This window comes from Trichosurus vulpecula, chromosome 6 (assembly GCF_011100635.1).
Source record: "Trichosurus vulpecula isolate mTriVul1 chromosome 6, mTriVul1.pri, whole genome shotgun sequence".
Lineage (NCBI taxonomy): Eukaryota > Metazoa > Chordata > Mammalia > Diprotodontia > Phalangeridae > Trichosurus > Trichosurus vulpecula.
The window spans coordinates 112,504,310-112,526,876 of record NC_050578.1 but is presented as its reverse complement, the minus strand read 5'-3'; the positions used below and the strand labels follow the sequence as shown (position 1 = coordinate 112,526,876).

Here is a 22,567-nt window from a genome sequence, read left to right as displayed (position 1 = left end):
CTCTATGGCTGTCTTCTATTTCTCCACCATTATTTCCTGTCCATCCTAAGAAATTCTTTCAAAATTTCAATACTGGTAAACAAAGAAAAACTAAGATAAATCTCTTAGGGGATCCAGCTAAAATATACAGAAGGAAGGGAATTTAAAATAAGGAGTGGGGAAGGAAATATGCCCTCTTGCCATTGTGAAAGTCAGGTGGAATCCATCTCACAGCACAGACAATAATTTATACCAAGACTGAGTGGTAACCTTACCAAAGTCACTTTTCTTCTCTTGGCTATGGTTTCCTCACCTGCAAATAAGGGTCTTTTCCAGCTTTTGATCCTACAATTCTATAAGCTAATAGTAAACAAAACTTCTTATAAATAAAAGTTGGAAAAGGTGCTAACCTCAAAGCCAAGAAGCTTGGGTTCAAGTTCTGCCTCTGATGTGAACTAAAAAACTCCCTATATAATCCTATGCAAGTCAGTTAACCTGAAGGCCCCAGGCAAGTCTCCAATAATCAAAGATGTAGGGAAAGAGCTCATCTACGTGTGCTAAGAGAGTTTCCTCGCCTGGGGGCTCCCTATACCAGTGAAACCACAGTCCCAGCCCTGTCCCCATTCCTGTCAAGTAGAAAGGCGGAACTGGGACACATTGTTAACATTCTGTAAAGCAAAGAGGAAAAACAATGGGGCATCTGCTATTAGGTAGCTAGAATGCGTCAGGATTCCATAATAAGATGAAAACCTCTCAGATCAAGCCTGGATGCATGTAGAATCCTATGGATCATGCTATATTCAGAAGGGATTGTCAGTGATCTATTTATCTCAGTTGTTCCCTAATTTGAAACACTGATAAGAAGCACTGTGGATCAGTGGACATGGGGTCGGCCATGGTGTCAGGAACATTTCTGCCTGTGATCCATCCTGATTGTATGACCAAAGCAAATCTCTTCATTAATCTTTAGGTGCTCCAGTTAGACTCACTGAAACCTACAACTTGTTGATCAGCATCAATGAGGCAGTTTCCACACCCAGGGCTCCCTATATTGAAGAAGTCACAGGTCCAGAATACATAAGGTTTGTGGGACATCATGAGGCAGAGGAATCGACAACTGGAATAAAGTAATGATTTTCATATTACAATACATAGCCCTGAGCTAAGCTGAACTTACCAACCCTTCGACATAGAAGCAATTCCAGTATGGTTGTCCATTGCACCTACATATTCCATAAAGCATGTTTCTGATGCCCTTTGCTGGAAGCAATCTCTCTTAACTCAGATCTCTAACCATTATTTTCTTTTCTATTATGCTTTTTGAGAACATTCCATAAGTCCCCTATTAGACTGCCCCTTAAGGGCAGAGTCTGTGTCTTATTCATTTTCAACTATGCCTTGCCTACCAGAGAGTAGGCACTTAATATGTTTTGAAGTAAATCAAACATTTTAAGGCTTCGCCTAACAGTTGACTCCTAGAAGGTCATAGCAACTCCTCTACTTTGTGAGTAGAAATGAGGGTCTGCTGGATCTTTGTGAGCAAAGATCACATAATCTCAGGCCTGGAAGGGACCTTGGATGTCATTTAGTCCAACCTGGATCTGACGAGGAATTAATTTTACAATATCCTCAGCAACTTGATCATCTACACAACTTTCATACAACTAGTGATGGAGAAGCCAGTAGCTCTCACTTCTAGACTATTCTGAGTAATTAATAATAATTATAATTTGTATTATAATATAATTAATTCCACCTACCTTCATTTGAATACCACTCACTAGGTATAACTTTATCCCTCGCCTCTGACCCAGTGACCAAAAAAAACCCCAATAACCCACAAATGATAACATACAAGAAATATATAATCTGACTCAATGTAACATTAATCTCAAAACAAATAGATGAAAAATAATCAGAAGATAGAAAAGGGGAAGAAAAAAACAACAAAAACTTAATTATATGATAAAATTTAACATAATTTTAGAACTATTAGAACTCATCTGGTCAGACTCCCTCATTTTATGAACGAGGAAACTGAAGCCCAGGATGTTGAAGTGACTTATGGTCCTATGGCCAGTTACTGGTGGAAATGGGACTAAAACACAAGCCCCCTTCCTCTTAGCCCAATGCTATTCTCATTACACCATGCTGCTGTTGCTTACATTTTATTTAAAGATAAAGGAGTAAGGTAAGAAGGTTAATGAATATCTGTCATTGTCAATTGCAGTCATCAACATCTAAAAATGGTGACCTATCAATGAAAGATTACATAGTACACTCTCTTGGGCTAGGCCCATCACATTTTGATTTGAAGGTTAATTATTCTGCTATCTCTTTGGTAGGTTACTATTACAGTAAGACAGAAAGCTTTGTCCTATTGTGCTAGTTTGGGAGCCGGGACCTTTAATTATAACCTTTAATGAAAAAGCCCTGTCATGCTGGTGTCACATTTATATTGTATTTTAACATGACAGACAGAAACCAAAGATTCACAAGGGTCAAATGTAATTAAAAGTATTCCTAAATTAATTTCATAATTGATGTGCTACATAATAATAACTCTTTTTGAACATTCAGGTCATAGTTTTTAATTCATTATAAACATCCAGCTTTATTATTAAGTATTAAAAGCAAACTAACATTAAGAAAACTCCTCTAAAAATCTGGCATTCCATTTAACTAAAATGCTCAACTCACCAGAATGTTCTCTCATTGATTATATAATAATAACTGATATTCATAATGACCATAAAATATCTTAAAGTGACCCCTGAACCACCAGAGAAGTATAAATTCAGGTCAAAACAGCTATGTGGTTGTATATTCTGGTCTACAGTGTTGAAGAGCTATGATCTCCATAGTATCTCATTCCTCCAGAATAGTGGATGAGCAATAACCCCACCTTTCCCAACCATGTTAGATAAAAAAAATATTTTCCGTATATACTTTCCTCTAGTCTCAGTGAAGATTTTTCACTAGCAACTATGAATTCAAAATTGTTTCCATGTTGCCCACAGTCTTTACTAAACAAATAGAAAGGTGAACAGCTATTATTCTCTCAATGTATTCTCAAAAATTGTAGTGTGCCTTTTTCTGATAAAATAAAAGCCATCTGTGAATAATCACCTTTTACAAAAGCTAAGTTGGTTTTGTTCTTTTCTTTTCTCCCTGGAATTTTTGCTCTTCTCTTTCTGACACCCCCCCTTCTCTCCTCCCCTTCTCTTTTCCTGCTCCCCAACTTGAATTGGAACAGGCTATGGAAAAGTGAGGGCTGCAATAGGAAATTAAGATTCTCGTGTTAGAAGAGTTAAGTGAGTTTCCTGGAGTATAAATGAAATCTCTGGAGATATAAATAGAATCATGATGAGCGGCTCTGAGATATGGCATTCTTTCCCACTCAAGGAGTACTTCATAACTCTCTGGAGGCTGGTGAGTTTCACATAATATATTAATATACAGACTGGGGAAGAATGTCAATAGCCCCCTTTGCCTGCTTGACTTAAAAGAAATCACACAGAGAGTGCATGATAAATTCTCTAGGCTATACACGGGACAAAATCATATGCAGTCGGTATACAAACAATGCATATTTATATCACAGGCAGACACATTTTTAAAAAATATAATGCTGAAATCTTGAATCCTGCTTTTATACTTGTACACTTTATCATATGAGATTTTCCCTATCTTTATGGGGTAAGTGATCAGTCATGAGGATGGATAACATTGCATAAGGATCCATGAAATTCTATAGTCTGTAGTTCGATGGTCTTTTTGCCCTATTCTTCAATACTTCAAGGATCATTGGTTTTACAGGGTGGACATTCCCTCTGCTACAGCAAATCATAGTCTAACCTTGACAGTCGAACGTCTTTGAGAATTGCGGTAGACAAAAAAAAAAATCTTCATACCTTATGACCCCAACCAACCACCCACTTAACTAGGCTAGTTCTCAGACAATAGACATATGGTTTATTCGCTGAACTGGCACCTAAAGCTCTTATGGCATAGAGAGACCTGCTATAACTTGTGACCCACTGAGAACCCAGGATCACCTCTATGTTCCCTTGAGGTTAAAAAAAAAGAGGGAGCACTTTATTGTAGGTTTTTAATTACATTTTATATTATAGTAAATACTGTAACAATGATACCTCTTGTGGGGTTCATGAAACACTGGCTCATTTTACTCTCACAACAACACTATGAGGTATGCGGAGAAGATTCCTACTGTTTTTCATTTGAAATATGAAAAAGTCAGAATTACTTCCTGAAGTATGTGTAGCTAGTAAGTAGAGGAATCAAATGAGAACAGAGGTCTTCTTACTTTTAGACCCTATCTGGCACATTAGAAAAGAGTCTTAACTTGTATATGTACATGTATGTCCTCTGAGGCTCGTAATGTGGTACAGCCTTCTGAGCTCGTATTGACCTGATCAGCCACAGTCGGACACACCGTACCTAGACTCTGATGTAGTGATGTCATTTCCGTCCTCATCAAGTATGAGCGACAATAACCAACTGACACATAAGCTATGTATCCTATATTGGAAAATGGACAGAGAAGTAACTTGGTGGCTGACGGGCTAAACAAAGCTCTTACAAGGCTTCCTCCCTCAGTCATACGTGCTAAAATGATCGTCAATACCATCAGAGAGAAGACCTATGTTCTCCGTCAGTCTTCTCTTCTATGTAGGGATTAGGTACTTTTTGAATTGATTACCGCTTCAGTGTATTAATACACATCCTAGGAATGTGGAAGAGTTAGCACAGGTTTCAGGGAATCCAAACATTATTATCTAAATGGCTTAGGCACTGTGGGATAAATTCACTTTTTCTAATTTTTTTTCCTCTTCCCCTTCACACTCATGTATTATATTTCTCTTAATAAATAAAGTAGGGGTTCTTAAGCCAGGATAGATCCCTAGCCATAGACAGACATCTATGAATAGGTTTCTGGGGTTCCTTGAGATTAGATGGGAAAAAATACAATCTTATTTCTTTCTTTGCCATCCTGTTTATTTTATTTTGCGCATTTAAATATATTACTCTCAGAAGGGATCTGTAGCTTTTACCAGACTGTCAAAAGAGACCATGACACAAAAAAGTTAAGAACTCCTAGCTTAAAGAATATTTTTCTTGCTTTTAATAGACCTAAAAAATAAATTATCATTTTAAAATAATACTTCCATTTATAACTCCACTAAAGTATCACTAAATGCCTCAGGGCAATATAGAGGTAACTACAGCACAAGCTCTGGCATGTTCAACCTAGCTAGAAAGACTTTGACTATTGGACCTAGTAATGGGCAATGGCTGTCATCCTAGAACAAGGCTGCTTAAGTATGGAGAACCTTGAAACCAGTAGATTATCCTTTGCTATAGCTTCTCATAAAGCAAAGAAAAATGAGAACACCATGTTCTCCAACAGTGGCAGGACATAAATAGGGAGAAGGGTACCAAGAAACATAGTTTTTAGACTATCAATAAATATTGATTTAACCCTTGGTCCCCCTAATATGAGAACTTTGTCCAACAGCTAGTGAGTTGACATAATACTGGAAGCACTGAGATACATTAATATTGACTTTCTCCCTACAAATGAACTGAAAAGCATAAACGGGTTGCAGCTATATGGTGGTATAACTTAAGAGTTTCTCCTTGGAGAAGCAAATAGAGGAGTTGGCTTATAGCAGGGAGTATAATTGATAGAGGTTGGCTTTGGAGTCAGGAAGACCAAAGTTCTAATTCTGCCTCAGACACTAGCTAGGTTATCCAGGTCAAGTTATTAAGCCTCTCTCAGGCTCTGCTTCTTAATCTATAAAACAGAGATAACAGTAGCTTCTTCACAAGGTTTTGTGAGGACCAAATGAGGTAATAATATATGTAAAGTGCTTTGTAAACTTTAAAGCATGTAAAACACTACCTATTGTTATCATAGTAGGTATTGAGGGGCAGCTAAATGGCATAGTGGATAGAGCTTGGAATCAGGAAGACTCATCTTTATGAGTTCAAATCTGACTTCAGACACTAGCTCTGTGACCCTGGTCAAGCCACTTAACCTTGTTTGCCTCAGTTTCCTCATTTGTAAAATGAGGTGGAAAAGGAAATGGCAAACCAGTATCTTTACCAAGAAAACCCCAAATGGGGTCATGAAAAGTCAGACATGACTGAAAATGACTGAACGACAACAAAAGGTATTTGAGAAATTCTCATTGAAGTAATGGATGAATGAGTCCCCAAAGGCAATAAGAAACCACATTTCATGGGATATGTCACTGGTTATCTTATAGGCAAAAAAAATCATGAATGAATGAAAAACATTTACTAACTTATTATGTCCCTGTATAACCTATATCAGATTGCTTACCATCTCAAGGAGGAGGGAGGGAAGGAAAGGATAGAATTTGAAACTGAAAACTTTAAAAAAAACCCAAATGTTTAAAAAAAGAAGTGTTAACATATAATTTGGGAAAAATAAAATATTATGTAATTTTTTAAAAAGTTATGTCCCAATCACTGTCCTAAGGGGCCATGGCTACAAATAGAAAAAAAAATCAAGGCATTTCTTGCTCTCAAGGAGGTCACAGTCTCATTGAAGGAAACAACACATACCACTAGGTTCAGGTGCTGGATAGATGGAAAGTCTTAGTGGTTCAGTGGTGGAGGGGATGGAAGGTGTAGGGAACCCTCCGTTACATGAGTCAGTGTTCACTTAGAAGACAGTGCCAAGGGGATTCAGGTCTGAGAGGCCAGGCAAAACAGTAAGACCTAGAGGACCTTAGGAAGCAAGTGGAAGGGTAATACATGGTGTTCCTCCACGTCAGCACAAAGAATAGAGCCAATGACTCCTATCTCACGGAAGTCCTCTGAGCAGTCAAACAACATAGGCAAAGTGAGGAGGCAAGAAGAGAGAGTGGGTCATCCTATAACTTGGATCTTCCAGATGGATTTGAGAACAGATGCGTGATGGAAGGGAAGTGATAGAAGGGAGGGAGATTGCAAAGGTCTTAGGTAGCTAAATCTGTTGAAGAGAATAAAAGATTGGAAAATTCTAGAACAACTCCACAAAATCTTCCACAAAATCACCAGTGGGTGGGTGACATTCTATGCCATTGGATGGAGAGCCCACACTGGAGATCAAAGATTCATTCTAGCAGAGATATCTTCATTTGTTTTGGTAAGTATGTCTTCATTTGTTTCTCATCTCAGTCATCTCCAAAATGAATCATGAACATACCACAGAATTATGGTTTATAATTGATAACACATACATTCCAAAGTGTTTTATACAAATTTAGTATTGACAAGTTTATTTCTCCAACATGTCACGTAAAAATTAGTAGATGGCGCAAATACATTAAAACATGAATTGTCCAATATCTGTTCAACATCTCATTGTTTTAAAATTGGGGGAGGGAAGAGAAAGAATTCTTTAATTGTAGTTTTCAAATATTACCTACTGCTCTGAAACTATTCGTTATACTTCCAAGAGTACTGCAATGAAATTTGAAGCAAATTTTTAGAAGACTGCAATTTCTTTCTAAAAAGAGTTTTCAAATGTTTTGAAAACACATATCTAAATGGCTTCTTATAGAGTTTCCCACACACTCGAGGAACCTATGTGTAAGTCATCAATTCATCAGGTATTTATTAAGTACATACTGTGTAACAGGGACTATGCCAGACACTGGGGATACAAAGCCAGAAAACAAAATACTCCCTGCCTTCAAAGGGGTTGCACTCTACTGTGGAAAAATAACATGCACACAGATAAGTAAATGCAAATTATATTCAAGATTCCTACAATTATCAGGAGGATGGGGGGAGGAGAATGTTCCAACCCAGGTCTCCAAAACTGACACATACCTGCATTTAAGAAAGGTAAGCTGTCCTTGTCTTTGATGCCTTCTGAGGCAATGCACTCACACGCCAATGCACACTGGAAAAGAAAAGAGAATTGATGCTTTGAAAACAAGCAGACAAATACTGAGAGACTAGAAGACAGTTTATGTTGTCTGGGGTTGCTTTGGCTCAAACCCTCCTGACAACTTTTCTTTCCAGCCCTACCCATTTTGTTCAGCTCATTTGGTTTTAATTATTGATTTACATTTCTTCCATGCAACAGAGTTGCATTATTTAATCACAGGCTACATCCTCTTCCTAGCCAAAGAATGTTTACAAAAGATAGCAAAACGTGAATTATTGTCCCAAACACGCGAGAGATGCACATTCCTAACTGTGTTAAGGCAGGCTAGAAAATCATTTGTGACAAGCTGAATGGTTTCAAAGGGATTTCTTTCAGCTGGGCTGCTTTCAGACCAACAGCAGACAGTTCTCCTTGATTTACAGCAAATGCAACTTTAAGCAGAGAATAAAGTAGGTGGCAATACATGATTACCAAGGGCAAAAGGAGCTAAGCCAATAACATGTTGCTGACAAAACGATCTAAGTTACCCGTTCATAGAGAAAGGACACTATTAAAATATGAGATCATCTCTGCGATGATAGGTTCCTGTCATTGTTGATGAATGGGCCCTGCTCACTTGCCTTATCTTACCTGGGTGTATACAGAGAATAGAAGGGGGTAGGGAACTGAACTGCAGAATGGGGGGGAGGGGCATTTCCTCTAGTCCTTGTCAATGAGTTATAAATTTGAGCCTTTCTTTGGTCCATTGTAGGCACAGTGCCCCTAGACATGGGAACCTTGTTCCATCCAGATGAAGGAAAATGTCTGTGGCCCCAAGAAGAGACCTTTGTTATTTCCACAAGCAGGCAGCCTCCACTATTTGTTTGATCAGATGAGCTATCCTGTGCCTCCAGCCCGAAAATAAGCAACATCACTTTACAAACAAATATACCCAACATGAGAAGAAAAACTCAAATTTAATTGAGAAAGAACTTTCCAGCTGGAAAACTGCTTCAGTGGAAAATTTCTAGTGAAATGACTCTCCAAACTCTCTGTGGCCTCAATTCCCAAACGGGCGTTTTCCTGATTCAATCAATCAACTACCATTTTATTAAGCACTACTATGTGCCAGGCACTGTTCTAAACAGTGGGGATACAGAGAAAGGCAAAATACAGTCCCTGCCTTTAAAAAGTTCATAGTCTAAAAGGGAAGACAACATGTAAACAATTATATATAAACAAGATATCTAGAGAATTGGTAGTAATCTCAGAGGGAAATATCATGGGAGGAAAATTTAAGAATATCTCAAAAGAGCAAGCATAATCAACTGATACAGTGCATTTGTAGGGGGCAGCTAAGGGGCACAATGGATAGAGCTCTTGTCTTGGAGTCAGAAAGAATCATCTTCCTGAGTTCAAATTCAGTCACAGACTCTTACTAGCTGTATGATCCTGGGCGAGTCATTTAACCCTCTTTGTCTCAGTTTCCTTATCTGTAAAAGTGAGCTGGAGGAGTAAATGGCATGTGCCAGGAAATGGGGTCATGGACAGTTGGACACAAATGAAACTACTGAACAACAATATTTTTGGCAAAGAAATAAGAGATTGGTTGAAAATTTTTATTTTATTGCAAAATAATAATGGATTTTTGCATCAATTGACATGCCTGGTCCTTGCAATGTTTTAAGAAGTACTGGGAAAGGTTTCTTGTAGAAGGCTGGATTTTAGTTGAGATTTAAAGGAAGACAAGGAAGCCAGGAGGCAGATATATGAGAGGAAATTGCAGGCATGAAGGCCAGCCAGGGAAAATGCCTCAAGTCAGGAGATGAAGAAGGGAAGTATAAAGGCATCACAGAGTTTGGGGCTGGGGACAGTGGAGGTGAAAGGTGTTAAGAAGAATGGAAAGGTGGGGAGAAGCCAAGTTATGAAGGGCTTTAAAGTCCAAGCAGAGGATTTTATATTTGATCCTGGAGTTACTGGAGTTTATTGAATAGGCAACTGGGGACTTGCCCGAGGGGGTAGAATTTAAAGGGAGACCAATTTAGAAGGTGCTGACATTTTCAATCTATCAGCAATGTAGAAATGATAGAACTTACCACCTCCTAAGTAAAAAATATTAGGCATAAAAGGAAATACAGATGGAATAAAATAAGAGCCCTATCCTTCTCACCTCATTCTGCTTGCCCTAGGTGTACTTTGTATAATTGACTCTGGGTACATGTACACAACACATCATAAGTGTGGAATTACAAAGGAGAAGCAGTGTAAAATATGTCATCTGTGAATGACCAAGGGGCAGTTTTTATACTCCTAGCCAACAAGTTATTAATGCGCGCTTTGATTTGTCCCACCCTGGGCACAGGAAAAAAGATAGGCTGATCACAAGGCAAGAATGAGTGATAATGGAAAGAAAGCTTGGATACAGTGTCTGGCTCATAGTTGGTACTTAATGAATTCTTGCTAATTGGTTTATTGATTAATGTCAAGAAAATATGAAGAAGGCACCTGGAGAATGGGGCAAACCCCCTACAGTGAATGTATGGAAAGACATGGACAAGACTTTCACAGTTTGGGTAGGCACGAATAGGTTTATGATTCATTTTAATGAGATAACATATCTGAGTTTTAGTAGATCCTTACATCAACCTTTCACACCAGCTTGTCATTTTCTTGCTATCTTTAACATAATACTTTCTATTCTCTCTGCCTCAAATGATACCATGCCTTTCTATTCTCTGCCAGGAGTAAATCTTCCTTTTGAGTCAGAGGAATCTATCCTTACCAGAATGTTATAACTCTCAGTAAAGGGTTATTACAGTCAAATCACCCACTCCTGAAGGCCAAGTTTTCATTTTTTACCACATTAGTAAAAAGACAAGGCTGGCGATTACTTTTCCAAAAACAAATTGAAAGTTAAATATTTAGGATGTTAATGTGACACTGATCTGTAGTGTGTAATATCAGTCTCTTAAACCTTCTTAAATATTGCATCATGCACCCATGTTCCCATGCTTCATGCATACAAGCCAACTACGGATTTGTTTCTATTGAGAGTTCCTCCAATTATTTTCTTTGTAGACACTTATTCTGTCTTCTAAACCAGACTTTCTCTTACATTACAAGGCACTTCCCTAAGAAGTATTTTAGAAGTGAATCCACCTAACTATTCACTCCATAAGTGGACATCCCTCAGAATCAATCACACTTTTGCATATGACGGTTAGTAGACATTTCTTGGCTGAATAAATATTTCTCAGGTATTCTGGCTTTTAAAATTGTTTTTGAGAATCTTATTATGTGTACATTTTCTTTCTCCCTGTGCAGATTGCCAGTCTGAAAAGGGAAAATTCTATTTCCCATTTCCTTTGTTTTGATGCTCCTCACCTAGAATGGGGCTTTGCAAATAGTAAGTCTTCAGCAAATGCTGTTCATTAATATGACTACTACCCACTACGATGCTATTATTTACAAAGCTGAGTCTATGTTCTCTGACATATCTGTCTACGCCTCACTGCCATCATAGCCAAAGAGAATTTGCAGAGGGATTCATCTCTGTGTTTACTCCACACCAAGTTTCCATAGTTACAGTTTGCCTCCCTGAGGTTAAGCCCTGATGCCCCATCCCCTAGCACTTGAACTTAGATCTTTCTTTTTTTTGACAATTTGTACTTTCCAAGAGAAGTAACCTGATATAATACACAAAGAAAGGAGCATTGATTTTCCAGTCAGAGGACCTGGGTCCAAATCCCACCTGTGATGCTTACTACCCATGTAACCACTATCCATGAATCCATGTATCTATACTATCCATGCATCACGATCTATAAAATGAGGGGGTTGGACTAGGTGACCTCTGACTTTTTTTTTTCTGGTTTTAGATTCAAGGTTGTATGAGTGCTGGAGACAGCAAGGCCCGTGTTCAGAGTCATAACTAGCAATTTTTTGCCTCAGGGAGTGGTACAAAGTGCATCCTCATATATCGCTGTGGATAATGGTGGTGGATGGGAGAATAGCTCTCTGGGGATAGGTGCAGGGCAGAGGAAGCAATCTACATTGCAGCTGTCTTTTTCTACTAATTACTCTGGCCATTGAGGTTCAGAATACAGTTGTTTCCCTGCTGCCAAATAAATTCAAGGGCTTCCATTGCCCTACAATAAGGTACAATAAATATGCATTAAGTACCTAGGTTAAGTACTAGGGATACAAATAAGATAAAGAAGGACAGTCCTTGTCCTCAAGGAGCTTAAGTCTAACTGAAAAGATAATACATAAAAGGAAGCTGAATAGGGGAGTAGTGGGAGGGCTGCCAGAGAGTACCAGGCTCAGGGACACGATTAAGATGATGGTGGAGTCCAAATCAAGCAGAACCTCTGGTGGCAAATGAAGAAGTGGCTGTGATTTGAGCCCTCTAGAAAGTAAGGCTATAGGAAGGCTGAGTCGAAGCACTCAGATAATTATCACAAAGAATGAGTGGACAAAGATGAGTGATTATCTCTACCAATGAAAGGAGTCAAACTGAAGCTAATGATGCTCATAATTACATTAATAATAGCAATAGCAAACAATTATATAGCAGTTTAAGGTTTACTATATACAGGTGGTCTCATTTGATCCTCACAACAGCTCTGTTTAACAGATGAGGAAACTGAGGCTAATAAAGGTTAAACGACTTGCCAAAGTGGGGGCCATACAGCTATGTGAGTGCCTGAGGCAAGATTTGAATTCAGGTCTTCCTTACTTCAAGACCAGCACTCTGCTGTACTATTAGACTGCCTTCTAAGAGGATGTCATGCATTCAGATAAGCTCAAAATCTTGAAAGGATGATGTCACAGTAGAGTTTCTTTACTTTAGGGTGGATTTGGTGATAATGTGTCAATTATTTTATTGAAAAATTACTTTGACAGGTATACCTACATATTACTAGATTACATACTAACTGAGGACAGGCACTATGGCTTATGCCTCTTTCCCAAAATGAGCCAAGTTGGTCTATCTTAGTAAGGTAGCCCCCTATGAAGTAGGCCTGGCTTCGCATTGTGGGTAGGTCCAGTTGGAAGTGCCTAGTGACTGACATTCATAAAGCTGTCTAAGGAATCATGTTAAAAGCTATGTCTAGGGATAGCACCTGGCACTGTCAGGTTGTGGTAGTTGGTTACATGCCACACCTGCTGAGTAGGGAAGAAAACTAGGGAAGCACAGAGATAAGTCATGAGGGGGGCAGTCTCCTAAGAATGGGGGGCTGAATGACCCAAGTAGTTGATGAAGAGTAAGTTGGTGTGTACTCATCAAGACAAGCCGTAATTGGACTAGCTAGGCATGGTTTAGCTCAGATTTATAGCAAAGGTTGAGAAGTTCTGCGAGGAGGGGCAAGATGTGACAGAAAAGAGTCTCAAGGTAGAGCTATTTAAGGAAAAAAATTAATATATTAGTAGTTTCTTTAAGCTGAAATAAACATTGACTTTCCATTCTCCTTTAAACCAGTAAGCTTGCTAACCTGAGTTTCCAATGATGGCTGAGTTTTAAATAAATAAACAACATTATTATTTTTGTATTTAGGTAGCATTTTTCCCCTTGCAAAACACTTCCATATATATATCACCTATTAACCTTTATAGCTTCCATAGAGGATAGAGGGCTAGCTGGAGAGGAAAGAAGACATAGTTTCAAATTCTTCCAATGGTACACACTAGTTATGTGTCCACATCTAAATCATTTAATCTCTAAATACCCCAGGCAACACACTAAAACTGCGTTAGAGATGAGTTACCAGTTCTCATTGGTGGAAATATTATGTGCAGGATTTCTCAAAACGTGTGGATATTTGTGTTGCATTTATGCTATACATTGGCACTGGGCTGGGCCGATCACAGTAGTTTAATACTTGTTTGTTGACTGACTGAAGAGGAGAAAGAATGTAACAGACACTTCCATCTATCTAATGTATTGTAATTGCAGGAAGATGCAGGTAACGGACAGTAGGGTACAAGGACATCCCCCTTTCAGATTTGGAGGAACTGCATTTAGAGGCTATAAGGTACAGGTTCCAGAGACAAGGATGTATAAGATTTTCTGCCATTCAGACTTTGGCTTTTTCCTCACCACAAACAGGAAAGCAAACCAAAAAATACTGTTACCATCGCCTTCCCCAAAGTCCTTCTCTGGTTCTTCACTGCTAGCTGGAGGTAAACCTGGGTTATCATTAAAGTCTGTCAGTAGAACTCAAGCTCTGGAAGGTACTACCTAGAGACTTTTCCAAGATAGGCCTGGATTCAGTCTGTGAGTCTATTACTCAAGGACCAACCTAGTTATTATGGAAAAAGCTCAGTTGACAGAAAATAGGCTTCAAAATGATCAGTTATGTTAGCCAGATCAGCTCAAAATGACCTGGCCTGGGGCATAGAAGGATCCAGGCACCAATGAAGGGAGCATAAAATCCTTGAAATACTGACGTGCAACTTTTTGATAGTAATGGAAAGGTATCATCATAGTTATGGAAAAGAGGAGTTGAAGGAGTCATCCAAATGGCCTCTCAAATTTCAGTAACCTTTTTTTTAAAAAAAGAATGCCTGAGACTCATCTCTGTGGGAAATACAAGAAAAATGGAGAGGCCAAGCAGGGAACAGAATGTAATTATCAGTGCAGTGAGCAAATGAGCCTTTAAATACAGGGTTCTTAACCGTTTTTTGTATCATGTACCCCTTTACCATGGCTTTCTCATGGTAAAGTCAAGTTCACCTTCTCAGAATAATGTTTTTAAATACAGCAATACATTGGATTATAAAGGAAACCAATTACATTTTTAAATACAGTAGTCAAAATTTTAAAAATACAATAACTACATATTATCAGACCCCAGGTTAAGAACTCTTGCTTCAAAGGTAGACTGTTTTTTCCTGCTACTGCCATTACAGATGAGAACATGGCTTCTGTCCGACAAAGAGAGGAGACTTCTCCCAGACCACTGACCCCCGCCCTAAGACACACCACCCCCTCTACTATGGCCTCTTCAAATATGGCAGAGATGACAAAGGTGTGAAGGATAGCTAGGATGTGCTTGAGAACTTGGCTCCTTCCTAGGAACCCCAAGCCATAATCTCTATCTCACAAAGTTCTTCCATTGATTTGCCAAAGAGCAACTAAAACAACCCTGATCCGGAGTTACAGAGGGTGAATGATTAGCACTCACACCCTGGGTCACAATGCTTGCTTGAGCCTATTTTTATCTGGGTTTTCCCCTATGCCTCTGCCCAAATTGCTGCTTTAGCTACACAGTAGCCTTTTCCCTAGAAAAAAAAAAAATTATAAACTATTTCAAATGTTGATCAATTTGGTTTTCCATCTTTGCTCTTTCTTAATCCTATACTTCTCTTTAAAAATACATATACATACATACATACACACATGCATACATATACATATACACATACATACATACATATTATATATACACATACATGTACACACATATACATATATACACACACACACACACATATATATATATATATATATATATATATATGAAAATAGCTTCCCTCCAATGATACATGTGGGGATTTTAATTTTACTTACTTTGAGGGAAAGCAAGTAGCATCAAAATATCCTCCATGGACTCTTTAACATAATGCATTCATTTTAAGGTGGGTATTTTAGTTCCCCACTTCTTTTATTACCTTACGTAATGTCTTATGCATATGTTCACATATTTGTAGTTAAAAATTTGAGTCACTAATACTTTAAGAATCTTTCAGAGACAGTTCTCCAGATAAAAAGTCCATATTAAGAGCACTTATTAAGGAAGATGGATGGAAATCTTCAGTTCTACCAGACCTTCTTTTGATGGCTTTAAAGAGGCTATGTCTAACTCCTTGACTCCTCCAACTTGTTTCACTATACCTGAGCTGTATCTGTGAATATTTTCACCTGGCGCAAAAGCAGTATAACCATTTTTATATTTTTTGATGGGGTCAGGAAGTGACTTGATTAATATAACACAGTTACTAAATTGCTGAGTTGAGAGTTGGACACAAGTCTTCTGATTACTAAATTGGTACCCTTTCTACTCTAATGCATTGCCTTATATTATAGAAGTGAAAACTTGGGATCCTGGAGATAAAGTGACTTGCTCAGGGTTACACAAAACATCTTCATGCATTTGGCATTTGAATGGTTGCCCCATGAAAAAAAGATAAGACTTGCTCTCAGCCCCAGTGGGTAGAACTAGAGCCAATGGGGAGAAGTTGAAAAAAAAAACAGATTTAAGCTTAAAGTTGGGGTGGGGGGAGATGTCCAAATAATTAGAGCTACACCATTGTGAAAAGAACTATCTAACAAACTAAAGAGGTCACCCCACCAAAGGAATGCAAGCAAAGGCCATGTGACCATTTGTTGGGTGGGCATAAAAGGTATTCTTATTCAGGTTTTGTGGGATTTGATGGGAGATTTGAGGGTATTTTCTAGACCATGCTAACATATCATAAGAGGAGTTTAATGGAGAAATAGGAAGGAACCTTTCAAAGAGGGGTGGGGTGGGAGAAATTAGCAGCATAGTAGTGAGGGAATTGAAAGGGGAAGATTCAAGAAAGGGGATAGGTGGTAGGGTTATTAACTGGACTGTGGGTATATTTACACTGCAAAAGAAGCCAAATTGATTCTTGACCCTGGATGAATTGGATGGTAAGGTGACATCATAAGAACTAACTATATAGAGAGGTGAGTTCAGGAGCATGAGTCGCCAGTCAGCATGCATTTATTAAGTGCTTAGTGTGTGCCAGGTATTGTGCCAAGCACCGGGGTTACACTGTCCCTGCCCTCGAATACCTCATGTGCATATAACTATACCTATGTAAAAGAGAGTGAACACAGAAGGTAATATCAGAGGGAAGACACAGAAAGTGGGGGGTTGGGAGGCTTGAGGGCAAAAGAACAGAAAAGGCCTCCTGCAGTAAGTAAGATTTGAGCTGTCTTGAATAAAGCCAGGGAAGCCAAGAGATGGAGGTGAGGAGAGAGAGAACACTTTAGGCCCGGGGAACAATCACGCAGTTGGTTAAGAAGCATAGAGACTCGGCTGGTGTGGCTGTAATGTTGGGCACACAGAAGGGGAAAAAGCCTAAGACCGACAGGGTAATAAGGCCTCAGAGTTACTACATGCTGTGGACTAGAAAACAAGGCAAGATGTGTACCACTCTCAGGAAGGATTCGAGTGCCCCATCCCTCACCTGCCACATCATCTGGGCAAAGCCCTACCTATACTATGCCAACTTCAGTTCTGCCTTACAAAATCAAAGTCGTCAAGCTTTAGAAGACAAAGGTGAGTATGAAAGAAAGGGAAAAAACTAACTAGGGACTGGGTTTTTTCATTTTTTTTTTCCTATTTATATAAATTGAAGAACTGAACTTAAGTTCTTCAGTAGTGCTATCTTTGACACTACTAGTTAGTACTACTACGACGACCAGTTTTTAGCTTATTATGAAGTTTTTTTTTCAGAGAAAATACCTATGTTGATGCTTATGAGAAAATGGTAATAGACTGCTTTGAAAACTGTCATACAGATGGACACTTCTATATAATCGCTACTGATATTTAGAGAGTGACTTAAATTTTGCAATGCACTTTACATACATTAAAATGCACATTTGGGGCTTCGTGGTAACCGAGATTGTTGCAGCTCATCTCTAAATTAGTAACTGAATCCTGGAAAGGAGGACAGTGTATTTATTATTATACTGTGACAAACAAAGCAAGCCAAGCCTCAGAAAATTGAGATGACTTGCCTTTTGTAACAAAAGTAGTCAATGTCAGGGGTGGGATTTGAACCCAGGTCTTTTTTGAGTGCCAGAATCCCACATTTTATCTACTACAAACACTGCTTTTCATCGCATGCTATACCACAAATACCTTACACAGGGATAACATTTTTTTTCCAAAGCCGCCTCTAAATGTCATGTGCATTTGGTACAGTGATACACATTTTCCTGTACACAAACCTGAATATGTGAATCACAAAAGAAGTTATAGTTTTGGTCCTTTTAAAAAATCAGCAAAAAAACCCTAAAACCCATGAATCACATTAGCCCAGAGGAAGCCTATGTTTATGCTGTCCTCTCAGCATGGTGGAGGACTTTCTCTCAGCCTGTTGCCTGACTCCGGTACAAGTGAACAATAACTCTGACACTTCCTATTTCTGGCACTGTGAAGTTGAGTCTTTGAGGAGTTTTTGGAGAGCGGGATGTAGGTCAAGGAGGGGAATGATGCCAGGTTCATTTCACATTCATGCATGCATTCTGTACAAAGGGCACAATGAAGCATTCACTGGCTCCCAAAGGAGGGAGAGGGACCAGGTAAAGGGAGCTGTAGCTCATTCTGGGCAGTGGGCCATATGGAACAGGTGGTCAAGAAAGGTGTTGAGAGGTAAGCAGAATTGAGAGGGAGGTTGTTCTGCCATTGGCCTTCTGCTCCATTTTCAGCACCATTCATGTCCATCCCTACCAACTCAGTCACAGGCCAGTCCTTCAAACTGCACATTTACTGCTGCCCCTACCCACCTGTGCCCGTGGAGTTTTATAGGATTCAGAGCTGGAAGGGAGGTTCAAGATTGTCTAGTCCACTCCTTTATTTTACAGATAAAGTAAGTAACTGGCACAATCTTACACATGTAATGAGTCATAGGGCTAGTAATTATACCTAGGTCTTCTGATGCCAAATCCCATACTCTATTTTATCATGAACTTAACAGTCATCCACAAGCATGAATATTTCAATATATAATGAAGAACAAGAAAGAAGCTTGTATAAAGAACTGCTTTTAAAGAAGTAAACAGAATAGATATAGATAGACAGGTAGATAGATGGGTTGATAGATACAAATAAACAGGCAGACAGACAGACAGACAGACAAATAGGATTTAGGTAGGTAGTTGTAATAACATGCCAAAGGAAGACTTGAGCAAAGCTGAAAGATGGGAGGGGGAGAGGCATTGAAATGTAAAGGGAAGGCCTTCCGATGTAAAAATAAACATTCTATGGCTTAGAAAGGGTCTGAGGCTTGACTAGCTCAACTGCACATTGAAAAAGACCCCCAAAGACAATGAACTCCTAGAGCACAGGCTAAATTCATGTTTTTGTCTCTAGCCAGTCATCTACCTAAGATCCCAATAGGAGTCTGGAAGGATAAATGACTAAGTTGGGATTATTCATCATAATCCAAAGAGGAGTTAGGGTATCAGCTCTAAAGCAAGAAGGATGGTCGGACAGAAGAAGCTAGTACCTACTTTGGAAGACAGGCACCACAGGGATACTTAAAGGCTGCATGATTCCATCAATGTAAGGAATTCTCTCCCTCCAAGACATCTGTAACCTAATTGTGCCTTAGGCAAGTCCTGGTGTGGTACCTATTGCCCAGGGAGGTTAAGCCACTGGCCAACGTTCAAACAATCAGTAAGGGCCTTCTGATCTCTTCTGCTTCAAGGTTCGGCCTTCTTTCTACTACAAACAGGATACGGAGAGGTGGGATGTACTCTGATATGTGTTTGCCATGTTTTTACCCTCTTTGTGTATCGCAATCCTGCATCAGAGCTCCCTTTGTATTCAAAGAGAGGGAATTTGGCTGAAAAATAACTCAAATGTGTACTATGCTGGGTCAAATTCTATCCTGGAGAGACTAATGCATTTCCCATGGACTCATAAAATGAATAATGGATATGACACAGGGAGGCCAATTTAGATTTGGTTCCAATTGCTTGAGCAGGCATCTGGTAGTGGGGGGGCAGTGGCATGAGTCCTGTGTTTGGAATCCAAAGGCCTGGCTAAGAGTACTGGCTCTTCCACTTACATTGGTATGTCCCTTCTTCTCTGACCCAGCTCTGTAATCTATCAAATGGGCCTTGATAGTTCCTTGAACATAGAGGCTAAAGGGCAGGAACTAGTTTGCATTTATCTTTCTATCCCTAACATACAAATGATTGAAAGCTGTTGAGAAGACAGGAATCCCACTGAGCTTTTTAATTCAGTAGAACAAAATGCCACCTTAACCAATCTACTGCAAGACAACTTCTACATAGGTACTATAATCACACAAGATTCCTTGAAAAGATATAAAAATGGAGGTTAGTTTGTTCAATGATCCTTTGATGACGTAAAGTCATAAAGCAGAGGGATGCCAAAGGTGTTTGCCACTGATGTGATGAACATCTCTCAAAGAAACCAAATGGAAGAGGAATTCCCTATTGATGGGGAGGTCTTCCATATATTCCTATTTGTTGATTACAATATGATTAGTCTCTGAAAAGTTCTCCTAAATAATATCCAAGTCCCTCAAATTTGTTTTACCTAAATATCCATGCAAGGAAAATGAAGAATTTCTATTGGATGATACACAGTTGGATGTTCAATCTACAGAGCTCATCTGTCAACATATTTGTCTAGGAACAACACTTCAAATGGCCAATACACTGAGCCCAGAGTTGAATAGGTTGGGTTGCATTTGGGAAAACATGAAGTGCTTTTAATGGTCCTAATCATCCCCCTGAAACGAAAGCCCACTTTGGTTTTAATATCAATATTCCTTCTGTGATTCGATATGAATGCAAATCACTATCTCCAAAGAAATGAATTTGTAGACCACATATTAAAAGTAATGGAGAAGTTTATGGTGCACCTAGGTCGGATATAACATATTACCATCAAAGTACTATAAAGAAGAGGTGAAATAAAAGATATTGTTAGAAAGAAGTACGACTAGAAAAGGAGGTGAGGGAGTTATGCAGTGAAAATTAAAGATAACCCATGAAAACTCTGCTTCTTTCACTTACATGATGATAAGAGAAAAAGACCCTCAGCAAGTTGGATGGAACCCCTACAGAGCTGTAAAAAAGTGGGATATAGAAGAAAGAATCTATTTTTTTCACAAAGTATTTGAAAAAGTCTTTCATGTTTTACTTGTGGATGAGTTAGAAAGATATGGATAGATAATAGTGTGGTTAGATGGCTGCAGAGTTGGTTGCATGACTAGACCCAAAAAAGATTTACTGAGTGACAAACAATAGTTACTGGGTAGATGTCAGCTTTCAGGGAGATACCTAATGGAGTGACCCAAAGAATTTCTTTTTTTGTTGTGGTTGTTTCTGTGTTTTCCAAAACTTTGATCAGTGATATGGTGGACATCATAGTTGGGAGGGAGGAACGTACTGGCAGTTTAGAACTAGGAGCCAAATCAAAGAAGATAGAAGGTAATAGGGATAAAAATAATATTCTATAATTGGACAAAAAAATCAACCTCACAAAACAGGGTATATATAGGTTAGACTCCACTTATAATAAAGAAAATCTTGGGATCTAATCTATAAGAAACTCAAAATCAGTCAATGACAGCAACCAAATATGCTGATGTTGATGATACTAATAATAATAGTTAACATTTATAGGGGCAGCTAGGTGGTGCAGTGAGTAGATCACCGGCCCTGGAGTCAGGAGGACCTGAGTTCAAACCTGACCTCAGACACTTGACACACTTACTAGCTGTGTGACCTTGGGCAAGTCACTTAACCCCAACTGCCCTGCCCTCCTCCCTCCAAAAAACAAAACAAAACAAACAAAAAATAGTTAACATTTATATAGCACCTACTGTGTGTCAGGCACTGTGAAGTTTTATAAATATTTTCTCATTCGATCCTCATAACAACTCTGGGAGGTAAGTGCTAGCATTCTTCTCATTATTACTGTCCTAGGGTGCATCAGAAGATACATTACTTACAGAATAAGGGCATTACTAGCTGTGTTGGACTCTGCCCTGACCTGACCAAATCTGGAAAGCTGTGTTCATTTGTGGGCATTCCATTTTAGCAATGACATACATAAGAAAGAGCTGGTCCAGAAAAGGATGATCAAGACAATGAGAGGACTAACTTGGCTAAATAAATTGCAAAGTTTAGTCTGGAAAAGAGGAGATTTAAGGAAGATCTAAAAGTCTTCAAAGAATGAACAAGCAAGCACTGTGGTAAGCATTGTGGATACAGTACAAAAGTGACACAATCTCTGCTCTCAACAAGTTTGGATTGTAAGGTGGGAAAACATATACAGAGGAGTGATAGTCAGGGAAAGGAGTTAAGATTGGGAAGTGAAAAAGAAGATGCCAAAGGATGGTCAATTAAATTATGCTCCTCATTTGAAAATGTATTTGGCAGCTGGGTAGAATAGAAAGTCCTGGACTGGGAAGTCAGAAGACCTGAGGTTCAGTGCCTGCTCTGACACTTAGAAAAGCAACTTGTCCCCTTTTGATCTTAGTTTCTTCATCTGTAAATGAGGGCATGAGATTCAATTCAACCTATCCAGACGCAAGGGTATCGTTGATTTGATTAGAATTCTTACATAGCACGGTCACATCCAAAGACTTAGATTCTCCCAGGCAAGGTCTTGGGTGGTCTAGGATGGATAATGAAGCATCAGAAAATGGCTGGGGTGAAGATGAAGCTGGGAGTATTTTTCAGATATAAGTTGGATTAGATAGAACCCTAAGATCCATTCTGTCATTCAGTGAAGCTGTGATTTGAATTAATGGTTGTCTTCACAGTGTTTTATAGAAGGGTGTCAAAGAATTTTATCAACTTTATTATAGAAATGGGAGTTTTCCAATGAGGGACATATCACATCAGCTACTGAGCAGATGTCCATGTACCACCAG

General features: G+C 38.9%; 1 protein-coding gene across 3 annotated transcripts in view; it reads right to left on the bottom strand.

The window, feature by feature from the left end:
- INPP4B (inositol polyphosphate-4-phosphatase type II B) overlaps positions 1–22,567 on the bottom strand; it is a 471,298-nt gene that overhangs the window by 252,038 nt on the left and 196,693 nt on the right. For all 3 annotated transcript variants that reach the window (XM_036763284.1, XM_036763286.1, XM_036763285.1), the window contains exon 8: positions 7,849–7,921. In XM_036763284.1, coding sequence (XP_036619179.1) covers positions 7,849–7,921 — 73 coding nt within the window. The remainder of the gene's footprint in view (positions 1–7,848; positions 7,922–22,567) is intronic.